This window comes from Heliconius melpomene, chromosome 4 (genome assembly GCF_056956725.1).
Source record: "Heliconius melpomene rosina isolate 202511_hmr_F chromosome 4, ASM5695672v1, whole genome shotgun sequence".
Taxonomy (NCBI): domain Eukaryota; kingdom Metazoa; phylum Arthropoda; class Insecta; order Lepidoptera; family Nymphalidae; genus Heliconius; species Heliconius melpomene.
The window spans coordinates 8,425,173-8,446,474 of NC_140392.1; the positions used below are offsets into that span (position 1 = coordinate 8,425,173).

General features: G+C 33.0%; 2 protein-coding genes across 2 annotated transcripts; one reads left to right on the forward strand and one right to left on the reverse strand.

Annotated features, from left to right (window-relative positions):
• The first annotated feature begins 2,926 nt into the window (after positions 1–2,926).
• LOC146539646 (carbonyl reductase [NADPH] 3-like) lies at positions 2,927–3,885 on the forward strand. Its single transcript, XM_085208396.1, has one exon. It carries the CDS (start codon positions 2,937–2,939, stop codon positions 3,816–3,818), a length of 882 nt encoding a protein of 293 aa, XP_085064522.1. The 5' UTR covers positions 2,927–2,936; the 3' UTR covers positions 3,819–3,885.
• Positions 3,886–12,499: 8,614 nt separating this feature from the next.
• Positions 12,500–13,486, reverse strand: LOC146539647 (carbonyl reductase [NADPH] 3-like). Its single transcript, XM_085208304.1, has one exon. The coding sequence runs from the start codon at positions 13,455–13,457 to the stop codon at positions 12,567–12,569; it is 891 nt and encodes a 296-aa protein (XP_085064430.1). The 5' UTR covers positions 13,458–13,486; the 3' UTR covers positions 12,500–12,566.
• Between the last annotated feature and the right edge of the window lie 7,816 nt (positions 13,487–21,302).

Here is a 21,302-nt window from a genome sequence, read left to right on the forward strand (position 1 = left end):
TTTAGTTATTTGAAGATTAAAATAGTGCCTCAACTTTTTTTAGCTTCACACCGCACGTAGTGTTAGGACACTCCGTTCCCATTAAGACACTTCCGTTCCCAACTTTCCGCCGAGTTCTGGAAGCATTACGTGTTGAGTGGCGAAACTCAACGCCGCCCTGAGCCACTAGAGCAGGTGAACCAGAGCAAGTGAATCATCGTCGATATCGTTTTATCTCTGATCTTGGACTACAGAAAGTGGGTAGACTTAATTTAAAACAGAAATTAATCAAACGAATGGAATATACCCATTTATCCCAGGCCTAGGACTATCAGATAACCATTGGGTATAGCCCAGAGATATACACAAACCAATCAAAGATCTATAATCACTAAGACTCCATAATAGCGGTGCCGGCGTCTTAAAGAGGACTAATCGGGCTATACATATATACATAATACAAACGTATAACCCTTATTTCTTACTACATTAAGCCTATAATGCTATTGCATTTCAAATTGAATAGACTGAATGAAATTTGTGTATACCTTATTTGTATAGTTATAGGGTTTATTGTAGCTCAGTTTTGTAGTAGTGGCCAGTATTGGCCTATTTCAATTAATTGTGGCAACAATGCAAGACTACGAAATTACTCAGCTCTGCCTCAGGCGTCCTATTTAGAACGGTATTAGCACATTATAATCAATTAAGGGTGTAATTTAGTTGGTCATCGAAGTGCATTAAGTGTTTGAATGGTATGGTAGTAGATTCATATTCTATTGAGGGATTTTGTATTTTAAAATATATAATTTTTCTATTCTGTTCGATCTATTAGTTAGACAAATTATTTATCTTTTAGTTCATATCTATAAATTAAAACTAAAAATGGTAGTGACATTGTTAAAGATGAAAAACACTTAGGCCAGTCGTGGCGCAGGGGCTCAAAGTGTGTTGCAAAACCGGCTGGTTGTGGGTTCGATCCCCATTCGAGGAAATAAAATATTTGTTTAAATGTATATTTTCATTTCTTCGCTCTGGTTCGTCTCAACACGCAATGCCTCCAGTATTCGGCGGAAAGTGGGGAACGGAATCTTAACACAAGTTTCTCTTTGCGTACCCTGCTGTGTGCGGGATGCTGCGTGAAGCTGATTTAAAAAACACTTTTTATTTTCATTTAAAATAATCGTGCAATCTTTATTTAGCCAAATATGATAATATAGATAACATTATGAATACAAATATTTTACCAATTTCATTAATATTATGATTTAAATCCACAACTATCGACTTCTCTAAAATAGTTTTAATTTTGCACTATGAATAACGAGTTTTTTTATAAATTAACAGTACATAGCCTAATTGACAATTTAAATATCAATATTATATTATAAATTTGAAAATTTTTTTGGTTGAAAATGAAAATAAAAATGTTATTTTCAATTCGGATTGAGGTAGAGTTCATTTTGGAGGAAAGCTATCGCTTCTATGAAACCCACTATATCGGCCTGCGGTCAAAGTACCCTCGGCACTTAGAATATGTTGTACCTATCATATACAACTCGTTGTTATTTCCATTTGACCACACGGGGAAAGCCACAGGTAGAAACTAGTCATATATAATCTATATATACATATAAGAAAATTGAGAGTGATCGCGTTTTGTACATTGGAGATATATACGAAAATCTATTATTGATTGATTTTTAAATTTGTATGTTTGTCGGTTTGTCTGTGCGTTTGTGCACGCTAATCTCATAAACAGCTTAGAAAACGGCTACGTAAATACAGTTTAGTATGCACATTTAATGTCATTTATTTGGACGAAACCGCTACCAATTAATTATTTCATTAAATTAGCTGGAATTTTAGTTTCTAATGTATTAAAATGGTAATATTATTAGAACAAGAAAACAATTATGTAGTCCAAGCGGGCGAAGCCGCAAGCAATAATTGCAATCCTCTACACTATAAAGTATAAACGAAGTACAAGATTATATTATAATCTGCGAAGCAATGCGTGCTGAACTGTAGATAAGGCGTAATTTACTACTGTATGCTGCTGGCCGCCAACAAGATTACACTGTGTTGATATTAACTGCTCCTGATGATAGCTTCCATTGATTAAAGAATAGGTACTCTTGTATGTGAATGTATGTATGAGATTTTTTAAGCTAAAAAATAATATAATTTTAAGCTAAAATAATAAAATTTCGTGATCTATTCTAAGTTAAATACTTACCCCAAGAGCCGCAGGTTCAAATCCCGCTACATATTTGATCTCTACAATTATTTACTACTAGCGGACGCGCGCAGCTTCACTCGCGTATTTAGGGATGAATTCTAATAACCCATGAAACATGTGTTCAATGAAATATTTTTAAGAGTCTAAATTTCAAATTTTATAAAAATCGGTGGCGATTTAAGAATTTTTCCATAGAAACTTTTAACCCCTTATTTTCACCCTTAGGGGGAGAATTCTAGAAAACGATAAAACACGTGTTCAATTAAATACTTTTAAAAATCTAAATTTCAAATTTTATAAGTATCGGTGCCGTTTTAATTTTTTTTCCATACAAATCTTCAACCCCTATTTCGCCCCTTTAGGGTTAAAATTTTTCAAAATCCCTTCTTAGTGGATGTCCAGATTACGAAAGTAAACATCTGCCCAAATTTCACGTTTTTACGCACAGCGGTTACAGCTGTGCTTGCATCTTATCTCAGTCAGTGAGGACAAGTCCTTTTATATATATAGATAGGATACAAATATTTTTCGTATATTTTGAAAAACATTACACTATTTTATTATATAATCAACACAAAGATGTAATCACACAAACAACGCATGTACAAAAGACGTGAAAGTTATTATTACGCAATTATCTTGCCTTATCAAAAATAATACATTTATAAGGCACGTTATAATCGTCGGTTGATCAGTTATAACAAATAAGACAACCATGGCGGATAAGGTGGCAGTAGTGACAGGTTCTAATAAAGGAATTGGATATGCAATTGTTGAAGAATTATGCAGACGAGGAGTTGGAGTAGTTTACCTCACAGCACGAGATGTGAAACGTGGACAAGATGCAGTAGATAACTTAAAGAAAAAAGGCTATAATCCGGTATTTCATCAACTCGACGTGACTGATGAGAACAGTGTACAAGAATTTGCAGTTTATTTGAAACAACAACACGGAGGGCTCGATATTCTAATTAATAATGCAGGTGTTATAACATCAAATTTTACTGAAACAACCTATGATGATTCTAAATATGTCATCAATATTAATTATTTCAGTATTTTCAATGTTCAAAAGCATATATTCCCTATTTTGAAAGATAACGCGCGTGTTGTCAACGTGTCTAGTGATTGTGGTCATATATCTAATTTAAGAAATAAGTACTGGATCGATCGCTTAACTAAAGATGATATAACTGCAGATGATGTGAACGCCTTCGTAAATTGGTTCTTAGAGTCCGTGAAGAATAATACTTTGAACGAGGCTGATTTTGAAGAAATGCCATTACTCGCTTATAGAATATCTAAAGTTGCCTTATGTGCTATAACGAGACTGCAACAAAAGGAATTAGGAAGAGGAATATCTATCAATTCCTTACATCCAGGTTTTGTTAAAACAAGCATGACAAATAATGCTGGTGATTTGACAATGGAAGAATCAAGTGTCGCTCCTGTTTATTTAGCATTGGACGCTGATCAATCACTGAAAGGAAAATACATTTGGTTCGACAAATCTGAAAGAGATTGGACAGATCCTAATCTTAAATTGCATTGTTGTTATGCAAACGTCGAAAAAGGTTTAAGAGAGGCATCCCAGTAATGTTAGGACTAAACTAAAGCCTGTTATGTAGATTGTTATATAATTAAAATGATAAAATGTATTTTTGTATTTATTCATTAGATTTAAACTGTTTCTGTATTTAAAAAAAAAATACTTATATTATGTAAGTGTTTTGTAATACAAAAATATAACTAAACAATAGTGTCAATATTTTATCTGATTTCGGCGTTAAGGACGTTAGGAAGTTATGGAACGCAGTGTCTTAACACTAGGTTCCCTCTGCCTAATTAGAATTATTAGAGTTATAATAAACATGAAACTTTAATAAAAATATATCTGTAAAAATAATAAAAGATAAAATATCTAGGCGAAGTTGGCTCAACACAACCCATCACAATTGTTCTATTTTCTATAAATACCTTTTCCAATTATTAAGAGCTATTGTTAGAATATAAAAATATTCTATATCCACACGAGTAACTTATTTTAACGATAAATACTTTCTAGATATGACATTTTTTAAATATTTTTTTATATGTAGAATATAATATCATACATACAAGAGTACATAGATACAATAAATCTTTTCTATCAATTATTATATAAATATCACACAACAGCTTTAATGTTATACCTATTTAAAAATAACTTGTCTAATTTCTAATTTACTCTTTCTAAATTTCCTATCTCAAATATGTGGGCAGTTGGGCACACATTCATCTATTGCATACGACAGAAGTTAATTTTCTAGCGTTTTCTATTTTAGCACACACTTAAATATGGAGTTATTCTTATCTATATTTAGCATAATTATTGTAATAAATCACGCAAGATATACAGACAAATATGTAGGTAATGACCTGCTCTGATCCTGGTCACTTCTCGGGGTTATTCGTTCTCCGGTGGACGTAGTGGTTCGGATAAGCGATCATTCGATTAATCGACTACTTTCTAATACTCTATATACGACTGTATTATCATCTTCCTGCTCTGATAAGACAAAATACGACAGATTACATTGATATCTGTTAAAAAAAAATTTTAAATGACAGAGAAAATAATAAAATACGCAAAACTAATTTGAAATATATATATTATATGTAGACATATTTTCCATATCTAGAGCAACACTATCTTAGATTGCATTCTGAGTGGAATCCTAACGATGGGAAATGTATGCGCATACATTTAGAATGCGAGTGTACCAATTTTTTACAGAAACTTCCTTTATTTGGATTTTATTATGTGAAAGTGGAAGGTTTAAAAGCTATATATATTATATTTTTTTAAATATTTCATACATTGCTTGGATCATTTAATGTTTTCATAATGTGCGGCGATGATATGCGCAAGCCATCACTAAATATATTTTATCTAATTTAACCTAATTGAAAAATTATTTTACCTAATTGAAAAAATATTTTATGTAATAAATTGAAAAATTATTTTATCTGATAAATTGAAAAATTATTTTATCTAATTTTACCTAATTGATATGACTAATTATTAGCTTTCAAAAATAACGTTACCATGACTGTAATACGAGTATAAATAAAAAAAAATCATTACAAATATATATTTACAGTTCGTTTCTCATAAAACGAGTACATACACTCGCATTCTTAAATTTGTCAACCTTATTCTATAGCATTGAATATGAAATTTGGCAAGAATTGACAACACTCAGTGGGCAAGTCCGACTCGCACTTGACCAGTTTTTGAATATTTACCTAATTCTAGCAATTATTAGGTATTTGACCCATATCGTTGTTATATGACCCGTATAGTACACCGCCCAACATAACCTAAACGATGACAGTTACATATTTGTATAGAAATAACAATTTCACACAGTAGACGAGTTTCCAACACAAATAATTGTTGTTCGGACAGGAAGACGTATTGAATCAATTTGTTTGCTCGATTCTAACTCGGGACAGTTGGGGAATAAATCACAAATCACTATGAAATATTACGGAGGACGGGCCAATATAACTTGACGCGTCCGTCCGTTACCACCCCCCAGGGATGGGGGCCTCGCTAAATAGTTGACACAAGTTGAATAAAATTCAACAGAAAAGCACCCGTAAACTCTGGCCCATTCGTTTCGGAATATAGTTTACTCTTTGCGGAAATAAAACTAGGAAATCGAATGAAAATATTGCGGCTAGATTGATTTGACTTGTTTTAATGGCTATGGTTCAGTCTATTTATAGGCTTAACCTAAATGTTAAGGTTATATATATTTATATATACATTAATTTCATTTCCTCACTCTGGTAAACTAATCACAGCGTTGAGTTCCACTACTCAACATGTCGAAAATCGAGCAAAAATGGGGAACAGAGTGACTAGGGCTCCCTCTGCCTATACTCTACGTGAATAGAAGCGTGAAACTAACTTTAAAATTATGTTCACCTTATTGGTGCTAAATACTGTTCTTAGCTCAATCTCTACAGTAGATATTTTATGCGAATATAATAATTTGAAATATATACTTTTCTATGATTTCACACTCTGAAACAATTAAAAGCCAGTTAAAATGTTATTTTTATGGTAATCTTCTGACCCAACCAGATCATTACCTTCAGGAATGACACAGTCAAAAACGGGAAATTTCAATGCTCAGCTTTCAGATATAGCATGAAAATGTAAAAAATTACAATCTACTTCACGCAGCAAAAGGTTTTCCCTCTCATTAGAAGAAAAATCCAATGGAGTGAATGACTCGTAAACCTAAGCTCGGGTGTTATTTTGTACTCGGTCTCGCCCGCGGCTTTGTTTACATAAGTGTTCTGCAGGACTGTTGTTTTAGAGTTAACTGTTTCGTGCCGTAGCGCCTTCACAAGCTGTGTTCTAAATAGACTCGTACTCGTAGAACGTATATTTTGTATGATACTTGTTTATTTTGAACGAATATTTTTAAAATATAAACAAGCGTATACATACGTACAATATTTCATACATTATATATGTATTGAGGCTATCGTGGCGTAGTGGTACAAGCGAGTGGCTGTAAACGCGACGGTTGTTCGATACCCACTTAGAGGAATGAATTAATATTTTCATTTCATTTCAAGCCAAAACGGGGCGTTGAGTTCTGCCACTCAACATGCAATGCCACGAGTTTCCCTCTTCCTTTCCACTAGGTTCCCTCTGCCTACCCTACAATATACTCTCGTATCTATCGCGAAGCTTGGAAAAAAAGTAGGTATTAAGTGAGTTAGGTGATATTTTTTTCCTTTTTTTGTAATCTATCACCTACCGCATACTACTAATCCTCACAGTTTCAGCTTTGGTAAAATGACGTAAATCTGGGGGCCCTATATCTTGGGCTATATAAAAACTGTTTCTAATAATAACTAGACAACACAAATGTTTTGTTTTCAAAAATAACATTACAACGACTGTAATTTATACAATATACAAACAACAAACTGAAAAATCCATAAATATCTGAGCGGTGCAAAAAGGACGCCAAAACAACAAAAGAAACTGAAATCAATTAAACGCTCAAAGAAGATCTCAAACAATAAAGATAATCAAAATAATTTATACAATTTTATGTTAATACCAATCTCGATGATACAAATGAAAATTATAACTTAACATCCCACGCTATAATTGATTTTTCAAAGTCCAAATCGTCGAGTCGGCGTACCTTGACGGCAAACAAACGGAATTTGATTGATTATGAAAATTCCGATACCCTTAGAATATACGAACTTTAAATTCCTCGATCGACTCCGGGGAAATGAATTCCACTTTCGCCTAATGAAAATTCTTCGATACTTCGTTCCTTAATCTTGAAATTTCTAAATTCGAGACGTATTTTACTATTTCAATGGAAACAAAAGGAAATGTTTTAATGTTATGACTTTTTGTATTATTTATTTGCAAATACTTATGGAAATTTATGATTTTTTTGTATTCTTCTTATAGGCAAAATGGTTCAAAATATTCTCGTAGCTGTTTATATTAAAAATACATATTTCTTTTTATATGCATTTCTAATCATTTTGGTTAACTCCGACTTAGACCTTACTATCACTTGTTTTAAAGTACTATGTATCAAATAATTTAAAACTCCTTTATTTGCTAAAACTGACAAAAAATATTAAATAAGTACGAACAAACTCATGTTTCTTATTAAATTTAACAACCATTTGCATTTGACTAGGTTCTTCTCGACATCGAGATCGTAAAATAAAAACGGGAGAATTCAATGAATTCGACGACAGAGGAATCGGATGATAAGGGCGACGTTGTATTTTTTCGTATCTCATTTCGCTCCATTAGGTTTACTTTGTTTTGTAGAACGTCTTCAAAAGTCGGTTTTTTACATGATGAGATCTCAGAATGCGTTAACTGGAGGAAATTCGTCTTGGAGGGACATTTCAATGGAAATTATGTGACATTTTAATGTCGTATTGCTTTTTTTTGTTTGTATTTTTGTTGCTTAATTTATTTTGTTATGCAAAGAACTTGTTTGTTTTTTTTATTTATTGTGAAAGGAAATTGTTTCTTTTTTGCAAGTTAAGTAACAAATTCCCACGAAATTTCCAAAGAAATAACACATTGAAACGGCCCAAATCGATTTATTACCTTCACACAATTTTGATTTCACTTTCTCGAATTATAAAAGAAACAACGCTTTTTCCCGCGCAGTCTGAGGGAACCTAGTGATAAAATACACGGAAATTGTGCAGAAAATATGGCACTATCTGCTTAATTTTCGAGACATCGTATCTTACGCCACTAAGCCACTACGGCCTCGTCGCAAAAAACAAATTCTTCTGTACTACTAAAAGAATCCTTAAATATTTTTAAACTTGACAACAGAAACACATATAATATTTATCATGAGAGTTGTATGACGGAAAACAAATAGGGACCTTTCACACTAAACGTTCACAAAAGACAATATAAAATATTCATATACTCCCGCAAGACATTCTTATATAACAAGGATTCTGGAACATATTGTCGTTGAAAAAGATTTTAAAGTGACCTACATAAATGTATATATATTTATCTGTATATATATTTTAGAGAAGAATTTCACTTATGCTCTACGAGATGCAAGATATTAAAAACTTTATGCTATAAATCCGTTTATAATGGACTGGCTTAGACTTTCAGCTACGTTTCCATGGTCAATTGGAAATAATTACGATTAGTGTTTAACTAAGATTAATGTTTAACTATGATTAATATATCACTAAGATAAGCGTACAGTACTAACTGTACGATGGGCTACATTGAAACGTTTACCGTGATATTATGGTTAATTAATTTATTGGGCTTCCCCGATAAAGTATCCGACACATTAAGATTTTTTAAATTTGAACCAGTAGTTCCTGCGATTGCGTTCAACCAATCTTTTTACATTTTCAATATTAGATAATAAAAAAATCTATATTAATTCCACTCAGGTGAAGGAATTTTTGATAACAAAACCAAATTGGCGGCCAAATGAAAATTTATTAAAATTTCATATAACTTTCTTAGATTCATGATTGAGAGAGATTGTAGACAAAGACACACATAAGTCTATTTTCTCAATTTCCGTTCGATTTACAAACGCCGGGTTGAATATCACAAACGGTTGAAAGGTTGAGAGTCACAACTCTCAATGGTCCGGCTTTCAGTGGTGTGTTATTGAAGATGCTTATATTTAAAAGTGGACGAATGCTGATGCAGATAGTAACTAAGGCTTGAACTCATAGCCATACTATATTGATTCTTGTCCCAACTATGGTACTACGAATTCAGAGAAAGATATATAAACGACAAAAAATAGTGACCTAAAATTCTTGATATTTTTGGTTTTCTTATATCCCATTTCCACTAAGGACTACGGCCCATTAAGGACTACGTTGAACTCAGAAGAGACTCTGAATAGGAATCGAACCCGCAACCGTCCCGTTTACAATTAGGTGATATGCCACTGCGTCACAAGGACTATTATATTAAAGATAGGTACATCCTATTTTCCAGGAATATCATTTCTATTACTTCAACTTCACACAAGAATAATATTTATTATACAAACCCCAAGTAACCTCCATGTTGAATATCAAGTTAAATATCTAATGTTAATATTCAGAAAGTTATTTCATTCTAGGTCGTATTTTTCATACTCTTATTAAATGAGTTCGGTATAAAAATAAGATTTACTTTTGCTTTTCCATTGTATTTCGCTTTTTATTTAACCTTGGGCCTTAGCTCTGATAAAATATGTCTCGGTTAGTGGGAATTATTGATATATATTTATTTAAAGCTATTGTAGTGAGATAAGGACTTAATAACACGCATGTAGTTACGGCTTAATATATTTAGGGATTTAGGGTAGGAAGGAACACAGTGTCTTACTTATCTCGCACACAGTATCGTAGACAGAAAAAAGAAACCCAGTAAGACATTTATTTCCCCACTTCCTGCCGAATTCTGGAGCCATTGCATATTCAGTGGCGGAACTAAACGCCGCGCTTTGCCTCGATACCAAACTGAAGAAATAAATATTTAAATAAATATTTCATATCATCGAACCTACAAACATTAACGTTTATAGTGACACTTCGTGAACCTGCACTACGACTGGTCTCTCTTTCTTCAGATTTATTAAATACGATTAATTTTATCCACTCTTAAGCACTGTGTCTAGAACAGACCTAGGCAGTACATCTTTATAACTTGAAAAAAAATAAGATTTTAGTATGACATCGTGAAATATGTTATATTTATTCTGTATTTTTTCGACTATCATTAAACAGAGATATGTGTTTCGAGCATCCTTAGTAAGTAAAAGATTTTTACTTGAAGTACTCTAAAATACTCCCACAACTGAACATTTTAACGAGGAGGGTGTTACTTTTAATCATTTTCAAAAAACACAAAAAAATATAAGAGTTTTTAGCTTTTTCAGTGTACCTATAACGAGTGGAGAAGCTAGCGAGGCGTTATTGTAATTTTCACATTTTGAAGGACTACAAATATTATTCGTAATGAAAAGTTTCATAAATATTATAAATATAATATTATAAATATTAAATTATAAATAAATATTATAAATACAATAACCAAGAGCTTATTTGGACACCATTTTCTCTATTATATTAAGAATCATCCACCATTACTGGTGAGTAAAATGCCAAGTAAGGCGCAGAAAAAAATTCAGAAATCGATATAATAATCCAATTTATGGCAACATATGATACAAATTGTTGCTCATATAACATTGGAGCTTTAGAGAATGGTAATAATAAGAAGAGAATTTTAATTATTCTAGAGTGGATGGAGAATAATGCAGAAAAATTGTTTTCAAGCATCCACTTATATGGTATTTAGATATAGTTACTAGCTTTATTTTTATTGAACCTAGCCGTGTGTTAAGTGTGTATGTCAAATCATCCTCTTTCACCTGTAAGCGGCAGTAACTACTCATAAATTATTATTTATATTCTTTGCAATGATCACTCATTAGTTTGATTGATACTTATTTAAATATTATTATATTGACTAATTAATATCGATTGTACCGGAAGTACACATCTGTCGAAGGACCGATGGCCGTTGGAGCAGACGAGTCCTTCAGTGGAGACCGCGGATCGGGCGCCCTCCAGCTCGGTGGACCGACGACCTGAAGAAGGTTGCTGGCTTCGACTTGATGCGGAAGGCGGAGGATCGGGAGCTTTGGCGCACCCTGGGTGAGGCCTATATCCGGCAGTGGACCCGAATAGGCTAATTTGATTGGTTGATTGATTGTACCGGAAGTGAAGAATACGTATCAAAAATTAAACTTCTATAATAAGCGACATTTAGCTGTTAGTAATTAATTTGGCGATGGCATAAGCGGAAGTCAATTGAGAAAGTTGGAAATAAAAATAAGTTAAAGATATCTAAATATTTTTTCCATATAGATTGAACCCACCCCATGTGCATTGAAATATTTGCAAACATTTTTATATTATGTACGTTTTTTTAATAAAAAACTAATATATATTTAAAAAACTAATATATTATAGTACAACTAAAGTATTTAATGCAAGACGTCAGCTCGCTTACAGGTCGTAGGTAAGACAATACCACAACTGACAGTCCAATTATCCAGTCGCGATCCGCAATGGTCTCTGTAGTCTGTTCTGGATGCGATAGTCGTTTTTACAGAAATGAGGAGCAAAAATAATTGGTTCGCTACAGAAACTTATCGGCTTTTTTACTAGCAACGTTGAAAGTTGAAATCTTTGCTTTTATTATTATTGTATAATGAATTGTCGATGGCGTATTTTTTACTGAATACATATATAAATACTTATTAAAATAATTTATATCAATATTATCAGCTTCACGCTGTATCACGCACATAGCAGGGTAAGCAGAGGGAATAGTATTAAGATGCTTTCCACTAAATTCCAGAAGTTTGCGTTTTGAGTGACAGAACAGAACGCCACGCTTTACCTTGAAATGAAAATGTAAATTCAAATAAATATTTCAATTTCTCGTGTGGGAATCGAACCCGCAACCAGTCGAGCGTACAGTCACACACTTATTAGCCAAGTGCCCTTCGCCATCACTGTCCTCATTACAAGATTAGGTATAGGAGTACTCAATAAATGTTGATAGGAATACTGATAACAATAGAGAATAAAAGATATTGTGATTCTGTTACGTATTTATTTATGAGATAAATGAAGCTTCCTTTGAATGACCACCACCAATAAAAAAAATATACTTTTAAATATAAAATTGTTTACTTTAAAGCAATAACATTGAAAACCAATACTATTATGTCTTCGATACAGCCTCAAAATACCTGTCCACCTCTTCCTTATCCTGGCACTTCAATTTAACATTTGGATCAGCCCAATCGACTTCAGTTTTGTCATACCATATAAATTTCCCCTTCAGAGACTGGTCGCAATCTAACGCCAAATAAACGGGAGCTTTACTCGATTGATCAATGGAAAAATCTCCATGTTGCATAGTCATGTCAGTTTTAACAGAACCAGGATGTAATGAATTAATTGATATATTTCTGCCTATTGTGGCTTGTTGAACTCTGGTTAAGGCACATATAGCAATTTTTGATATTCGATAAGCGAGGAAAGAAGTGGAAGCAAAATCGTTTTCATTCAATGTCTCATTCTGAACTGATTCCAAAAACCAATCAACAAATTCATCAATATCTTTGATTTCCAAATTTTGTTTAGTAAGTCTTTCAATCCAATAGGTGTTTTTTAAATTTGAAATATGACCACAATCACTAGAGATGTTTACAACTCTTGCATCATCGCCTAGTATTGGAAATAAATATTCTTGAATATTAGAAAAGCTTCTATAATTTACATCGATAACACGTTTAGCGTCAACATAAGTTGTCTTGTTAAAATCCTCCGGTGTAGTAGCAGCATTGTTTATTAAAATATCTATATATGAATATTTTCTTACTAAATGTTTGGCAAAATTTTCTACACTTTTTTTGTCAGTGATATCCAATTGGTAGAAAAATGGAAAGAATCCTTCTTCTTTTAGTTTTTTTACAGCTTCTTCTCCTCTTTTTATGTCTCGAGCAGTTAAATACACTATTTTAACTTCACGCCTGCACAGTTCTCTCACGATACCGTAACCGATTCCCTTATTAGAACCGGTCACAACAGCAACTTTGTCGATCTTCATGGCTCGACAGCAGCGCTCGACTGAAGGCTATTTGATAATAATATATCTATTTATGAGTATGACTCATTCTTTTGAATTATCTAACATTAGATTATGATAAGAGAAGTGTAACATTAGATTAATATATTGTTTAATATGATTTTGAATTATTTTCAATATAAATAGCAAATATATTTTTTTGTTTTTGCCAATATATAGAAACACTAGCGACCCCCTTGCGGCTTCGCCCGCTTTAACTACTGGTTTATTCATGTAATGTATGTTTGCAAAGCACTTAAGATAATGTGAAAATTAATTAAATCCTAATGCAACCCGCATTTTTGTAGTTTCAATAAGGATTTTCCAATTGTTTTGCACAGCAACGATTTTTTAGTAGATACCGTAATTTTAAATCTGTGCTACTAATCTTTTCAAGTACTTATTAAAATATATTTAAATGACTATTTTAGATAATTAAATGACTATTTTTAAACGGAAGAAATTATAAACAAAAACCTACCTACTAATAACTGCTACAAAAAATGTGAAACCAAATATATCGCGCTTAAATAATACATTCAACTCCAATTATCCAATACGTGCAAACGCATCTAAATCTTCGTTGCTATAGAGGCAGGCGGGTTTTCTTTTTTCGAGCTTGTGGTTAATGCTGAAGGGGGTATTCTGTCCCTGATGAAAAGCAAGCACTACGTGGCTGCCTGTGAGGAAAATTAAATAGAATGCATAGGCCGGGAATCGAACCCGGGCCGCCCGCGTGGCCGGCCAGCATTCTACCACTGAACCACCGATGCGTGTAAGGCAAGCGGGCACGGCGGACGCATGGCGAGTGGCGAGCCGTTTCGCAGCAAGGATTTTTTTGATATTGTAACAACTTCTAAAGTACTTATTAAAATGAAAAACAGTAAAAAACATTTTTGGTCTACATTAAATGGCCAACGTAACTAATATACTTATTTATATGCTGAGAGTAAGGGATAAGTGAAACTTGAGTAACATACAGCTGATGTGTCAACGGCGGGATGTGTCAACAATTAAATGCGTTTTTCTGTAAAACTATTCGCAATTTCGAAATATTGTAAAAAGCAAATTTTATCTTCGTTTAACGTAGAAAATTAATAAAGTATTTTAAAGGATAAGGATTAATACCATTATGGAAAAATATCCCTCACAATAAAAAATATATTGAAATTATTATTTTTAGACAGAAAAATGATCACCACACGTTATTCTTAAAAGATAAGAATATGCTCTCGCGGACTTTTTTGTAGATCTTATTAAGAGGAACAGTACATTTTTTTCATGTAGTACTTACCATTAAAGCAGCGCATGCGCGAAAGTGTCTCAACGGGTAGGACTTTATACACATTTATCGTATTTATGTTAATTTACATAAGAATGTACAAATAATAAACTATATATAAACCTTCTCTGAGAAATTCTCGACCTAATGGTGAAAACCGCATCCAAATCCGTTGGGTGGTTTAGAAGAAGAAGAGTTAGAAAGTTCAGACAGACACAAAAAGCGACTTTGTTTTATAAGATATAGGATAGGATAGGATGTTACTTGAATATCAACACCCTTCAATATGCTATGCCTCGAAAACTAGGCAGAATTTGCCCCTAATATTTGACTCCCTGTGCCTAACCTGCTATGAGGGAATAAGTGTCAAATCACTCAACTTTACCACGACCACAAGTTAACATTTTCACTTTTCAACTAAATTTTAGTATTTATAATGTAAATTTGTGTTTATTCCAACATTATATTAAATTCGTGTAAACATAACTGGCGCGCTAATTGCTTTGTACAATATATTTGCTATATTGATCATTAACATTGTTTATTTAACACTTCACGTGAACTGTTTACTATTGTTGGATGAGTGGCAAACTCAAAACCTCTTGGCACTAATTTTCTATGTACCAGTCGTGACGCAGGATACGCAGAGGGAACCTAGGAACCTATTATTAATACACTCCTTTCCCATTAAGAAACTTCCGTTGCCCACTTTACGTCAAATTCTTCAAGCATTGCGTGTTGAGTGGCGGAACTCAACTCCGCGCTTCGTGCCAAAGCGTGAAAATAAAAACATTAAATATTTCATCTCCTCTAGTGGAAATCGAACCCACAATCTATCACCTCTCCAGGCGCAAGCTTTTACCTCTGCGCTACGACTGGCCTCAAACGTTCTAAGTAAGGACGAAGCACAAAACACACATCATCCTGCAATATCCTTACTTTATATATAAATAGAATTGAAATCTAAAATCAATAATCCAAAGTAAACTAACTGTTTACTTCCAATGAATGTTAAACGCTTTCATAATATTAACAACTTGTTTACCGTACATACATCAGCGTAAGTATCATTGAGTTCTCCTTTGTATAATGTTACGCAATATATATGTACCTATTTCAAATTAGAATTAAGCGGAAAGTGGGGAACGGAGTGACTTGACTTAGGCGGAGGAAACCTATTCGTCTGCCTATCCTGCTGTGTGCGGGATAGAGCATGAAGCTGTTTTTTTTTTAAAAAAACATCATGGCTGTAGGTCTACCGGAAGTTTTTATAAAATGAACTACAAATATAAGTTTGTACCTTTTGGTTCCGTTGACTTAGAAGCTGGACTTTTCTGTGCTTAAATGGATCTTAAGCCTAAATAAGTGATCCTATGAGGCTTACTTTTTTTCATTTTGTGGTACGGAACCCTAAAAATAATCATTGAATCATAAAAATTTTTTCATGGATATCGTGTTTGCATCTTTTTATGATTATGCAATGAAACGCAAGCGATTGAATGTTCTGATTGTAGCCAATCTACAATTTTTTTTTTCTTTAGAGACTTGATTGGTTTTTATATCATTTTTTATGTTTTTTCAAATCAATAATTAATTTTACTATTTTTCCTTATAAATAAATAACTAAAAAATAAAATTATTCTATGTAAAGTTTATCTCCAAAACTAAATCCATTCCAAATCCATCCAAATAATAATTTCCGCTAAAAATAATCCACAATCATCGCCCATAATTTGTTAATTTCACGAAGCGAACGTGCAAAAACAACTACGTAACAACATATTAACGTCATTACCACAGCAAATAACTTCATTAATCTCGCTCATTGGGCGGTAAGGAAACATTTCTTCCTGAGTTGGGAATAGTGAAGGTACATTGTGTAAAGTTGCTATTGAGTGTTTTTTCTGGGTCTGTAAACATACGGAAGCATATATTGTGGCTTTTAGACTTTTTTTGTCAATTAATTAGTCTGTCATGGCGCAGAGGTTCAAATATGTGTGCGCGCATATAAACGAGGCAGGTTGTCGGTTCGACTACCACTCGAGGATTTTTTTACGCTCTGATGTCGCTACCCTAAACGGGATTTTGATTACATAATCGGGATTTTAAAAACAGTACCAATTCTTTATTATTATGTGGTGATTGCAACAAATTAAAAACCACCATACTATAAAGGGATGAAGAAAAAAGTTCGTACATATATATTTAAAAAACTCCTGAATCGATCTTAAATAACCGTATTAGTCGAATTTTTATGTAAAACAATTATGAATTCTTAATGAATATAAGTATTACGATAATATGATATCATTTCTTTTTAAAATTACATTAGAAATCACAAGTGCGCTGCAAACATTAAAAAAAAAACAAAAAACATAATACTTTAGTGCATTGATTAAATAATCATAAAGTTCAAGCGGGCGAAGCCGCGAGCAGGTTGCTAGTAAATATATTCGCGACCAAATATATTAACGCCCGTGTATTAAAAAAAATCTATTATTATTTCATTCAATAAAAGACCAAAATTCATCGATGCTATATATGAAGCACATGAAAGTTTGATGCGATCACCTCTTATCCAATAGACAGACGTATTGCATTGTTTCATTGACATTTACCAGCTGAATTTGTGGCTGAACTAAATTTGTATTGCTTTTTTGTTGGGAGATACCGATGTCATTTATAATGTAGAAAAGAGTTTATTTTTTACATATTTTATGTATAAGTATTAAAAAATAGATGTTTAATTTGTATGTGACAAATTATTGATATTTAGATATTAGGTGATTTTTTTGTACTGAAATAGGCTTGCATTTGGTTGTAGTGGTATATACTGGACTAAAATTAATATAATTTTATATACAACTCGCTTTAATTTGTATCAGTTCAACAAATCCTTCCCCCAACTAAGAACCGAACGAACAACAATAGAATTTACAATCAAAAGCTTTGCTACTCATCTTAAAAACTTAAAACGACTTTTACAATTCTAAAACCCCCATTGACTTGTATAGCAACTGTTCCAATGAATGTCATAAGCCAACGTTTGTAGTGAACACTGGAACAGGAAATGCAGGCAAATTGCCTGGCAGCTCTTGAAAACGTACTGTGTACTTGTTCAAATATCGGAATCGATAGGCTATGTTCGTAAATACGGCTTCAAATTCATTTGTAAAATGGAAAGCATCGATGTTTAGTCTTTTTAACCGACTTCTGTAAAAGGAGAATCAATTTGATTGTATTTTTAAACGGTTTTATTTAGCTCACCCCGTTTGTTTGTTTGTTTGGGTCAAATTTAGTAATTGAAATTTAACCCTCTTCCCGTTAACCGATTGATCTGAAATTTGGTATACGCCTTTGATTCTGGTGACAATACAATTATCCATATTCAATATTATTGTGAATCCAAGATGGCCGCCGCTACAAGATGGCGGACAACTTAGTTTTTTTCAATCCCATCAATATGGATATCAAATGAAAGGGCTTGTCAAGTAGAATTCAGTGGACTATACAAAATCAAAATCCAAGATGGCCGCCACTATAAGATGGCGGACAAGTTAGTTTTTTTCAATCCTATCAATACGGGTATCAAATGAAAGGGCTTGTCAAGCAGAATTCAGTGGACTATACAAAATCAAAATCCAAGATGGCCGCCGCTACAAGATGGCGGACAAGTTAGTTTTTTCGATCCCATCAATATGGGTATCAAATGAAAGGGCTTGTCAAGTAGAATTCAGTGCACTATACAAAATCAAAATCAAAGATGGCCACTGCTACAAAATGGCGGATAATGTAGTTTTCAATCCCATCAATATGGGTATCAAAATAAAGGGCTTGGTAAGTATAATACAGTATACTATACACAATTACAATATGAATCTCCCACCTAAGTCAAGATCTGGTATCCTGTCGAGGACTGTGTGGCTATAGGGTGCCTAAAAATGATACGTCGCTAGGGGTACCACCCAAGGTAAAAGGTAAAAGCGCGCCGAGAACTGTATGGCACTAGGTGGATAAAAATGATATGTCGTTAGCGTTTTCCCCTCAAGATTCAGGCACATCTTGTTGTACATAGCCTTGTCCCTCTATTGGACCTCTGGGGGGGTCGTTCGTAACATTCTTATTAAGTATTAACCTTGCAATAATGAGACATCGAGCCTCATTTCAACGAATTGAATAGCATGAGAAATAAAAACTAAAAACTTAAAAATAAAAAAGTATAAAAAATTTTTTAAGTTAAACGGTTTTATATTGCAGATAAATGTACTAAAAGCTAAAAAATAATTTCATAGAAATTATGATTACTAAAATAAAATCGTGGGGACACTTGCTACTTACCACTAGGTGGGTGAAGTCTCACGCTATGTCTTTCAATTGTAGATATTGGACGTGCCCCACGATTAAATTTTAGTAATCATAATTTCTATGAAATTATTTTTTAGCTTTTAGTACATTTATCTGCAATATAAAACCGTTTAACTTAAAAATTTTTTTATACTTTTTTTCTTTATGTTTGTTACCTTAGAGCTTTGGGCTGGGTAAAAGTGAACCTATTTTGATTTTGATTTTTTTTTTGAAAGCTGGTGCTTTCCTTGTAATCACATTTGTCTAGTTTTGACAATGAGAAAATCACATACGTCTTAAGTCAGTTTTTTTGCCTCTAACCTATCTTTAAAATGATATTATTATTAGAAAACGAAACTAATTTAGATTAGATAACAAATAATTGTGTAGTTCAAGCGGGCGAAGCCGCGAGCGCGTCGCTAGTCTTAATATAAGAAAATAACTTTACTATTTTAAAATTAAACTAGGGCTCGGGTAATTATGTACGTGATATAATGAAAATAAACGTAATAATGTAAAAATATCGTTTTAGTATGGAATATAGAGTTGATAGTGAATATTAAATGTGAACTGAACGCTTAAGCCGAATCTTTTAGTTCTGATTTAATATTCCGTTTTTGATGTAATTTTTAATATTTTTTAACATTAATAAAATGCTTAGTGCCTTTTGTTAATAAGTCCATTGTTTTGATATTGTCTATTTTATTTTATGCTAAATATCAATTATTTTGTATGAGAGAACACTATACATTTTGTTTAACATATAACAATTTTTTTAGCTTCACGCAGTATCCCGCAAATAGCAGGGTAGACAGAGATAATCTATTGCTAAAACACTCTGTTTTCTGCCTGAGAACTAATTCGAAATAATCACTGTCAAGTCGCGCGCCTTATTTGATATAAAAAAAATGGAATGATTTGCGGGAAAATGCAAATAATGCATTCCTCCCAATTGGACATCGAACCTACAACCATCGCGCTTACAGACGCATTTTTGTACCCCTGCGCGACGGTCTAAACATTTACTTATACTTTTAGTTAGCATCTAGCCATAGATAATTAGGCGTAAAATTAATTTAACTAATTATCATCCCAGTTAACTGATGATACAGTGTCTATCAATTACTGGAGGAAGTCGAGGGTGAACTGCGGTTAATGCTAATTTCATTTCTAATCATAATAAGCTGTCAAAGGACGAAATGAATTTCTCATTTATTACTGAAAGTTTATTTTTAAAAAACTTAACTTTCCATAATCAAAACCTAAAGGGATATACAATTACGAACTTTGGCAAGAACCACTTTAACATACAATCCCGAAATTGGTGCAGAATGCTCGATGGGCGAGTTCGACTTGCTTTTGACCAGTTTTTATTTTACAATTTGCAAGAATAGAGGGGAGAAATATGAAACAACTCTGGTTCATAGCGATACCTGTCTACTTGCAATGCTACCTTTTGGAGGTGACATGCGCCAGTGCGTCCCCCATGAAGAGATTGATGACAAACACAGCGTTGGTTACTGCCACCTAACAGGTCCAACACGCCTTATACGCAATGGCAGGAAGTGGAGGATGGAGCTACGTGGAATATAAGAAGATGATATGTAGTAAGGCCTAATATTGATAGTAGCCAGCCACATAGCCAGTCGAATTGATAACCTCCTTTTCTTATAGAAGTCGCTTAAAAAAATAGAACCTATTAACATATAGATATGTATTATTTTAGTGTATACGTCTGAATTTTTACCGAAATTTCTGTCATATTCGTATAGTAAGTTCTAAAAAGGCACGAAATAAAGGCCAGGCAGGTAAATATTGCTAATAAAATATTCCACCAAGAAAACGATTCCTTGTTTTTATTTAATCCGTATAAAATACGTAAACAGGTGAAGGGGATGGAAGAAATTTCACGTCCGCACCCCAACACAACCCTCTTTCAACAGAATATTTGAGTGCCTAAAGGAAATCCTTTCATTTGGCCTCACAGTAATTACGCTTAGTGAGCCTTTTCTAAAAATCCCTAATTTCAGTGGAGAAATAACTAAAAGATTTTTTTGGCTATTTGAAGCCTTTAAGCCAACTTTTTGATCAGATTGCTATTTTTGTAATAGAATTTTGTGTAAGATTAGAAATATAAATATATATTAATAATAATAATAATAATAATAAAAACATTTATTGCCATAAACAACATATACACA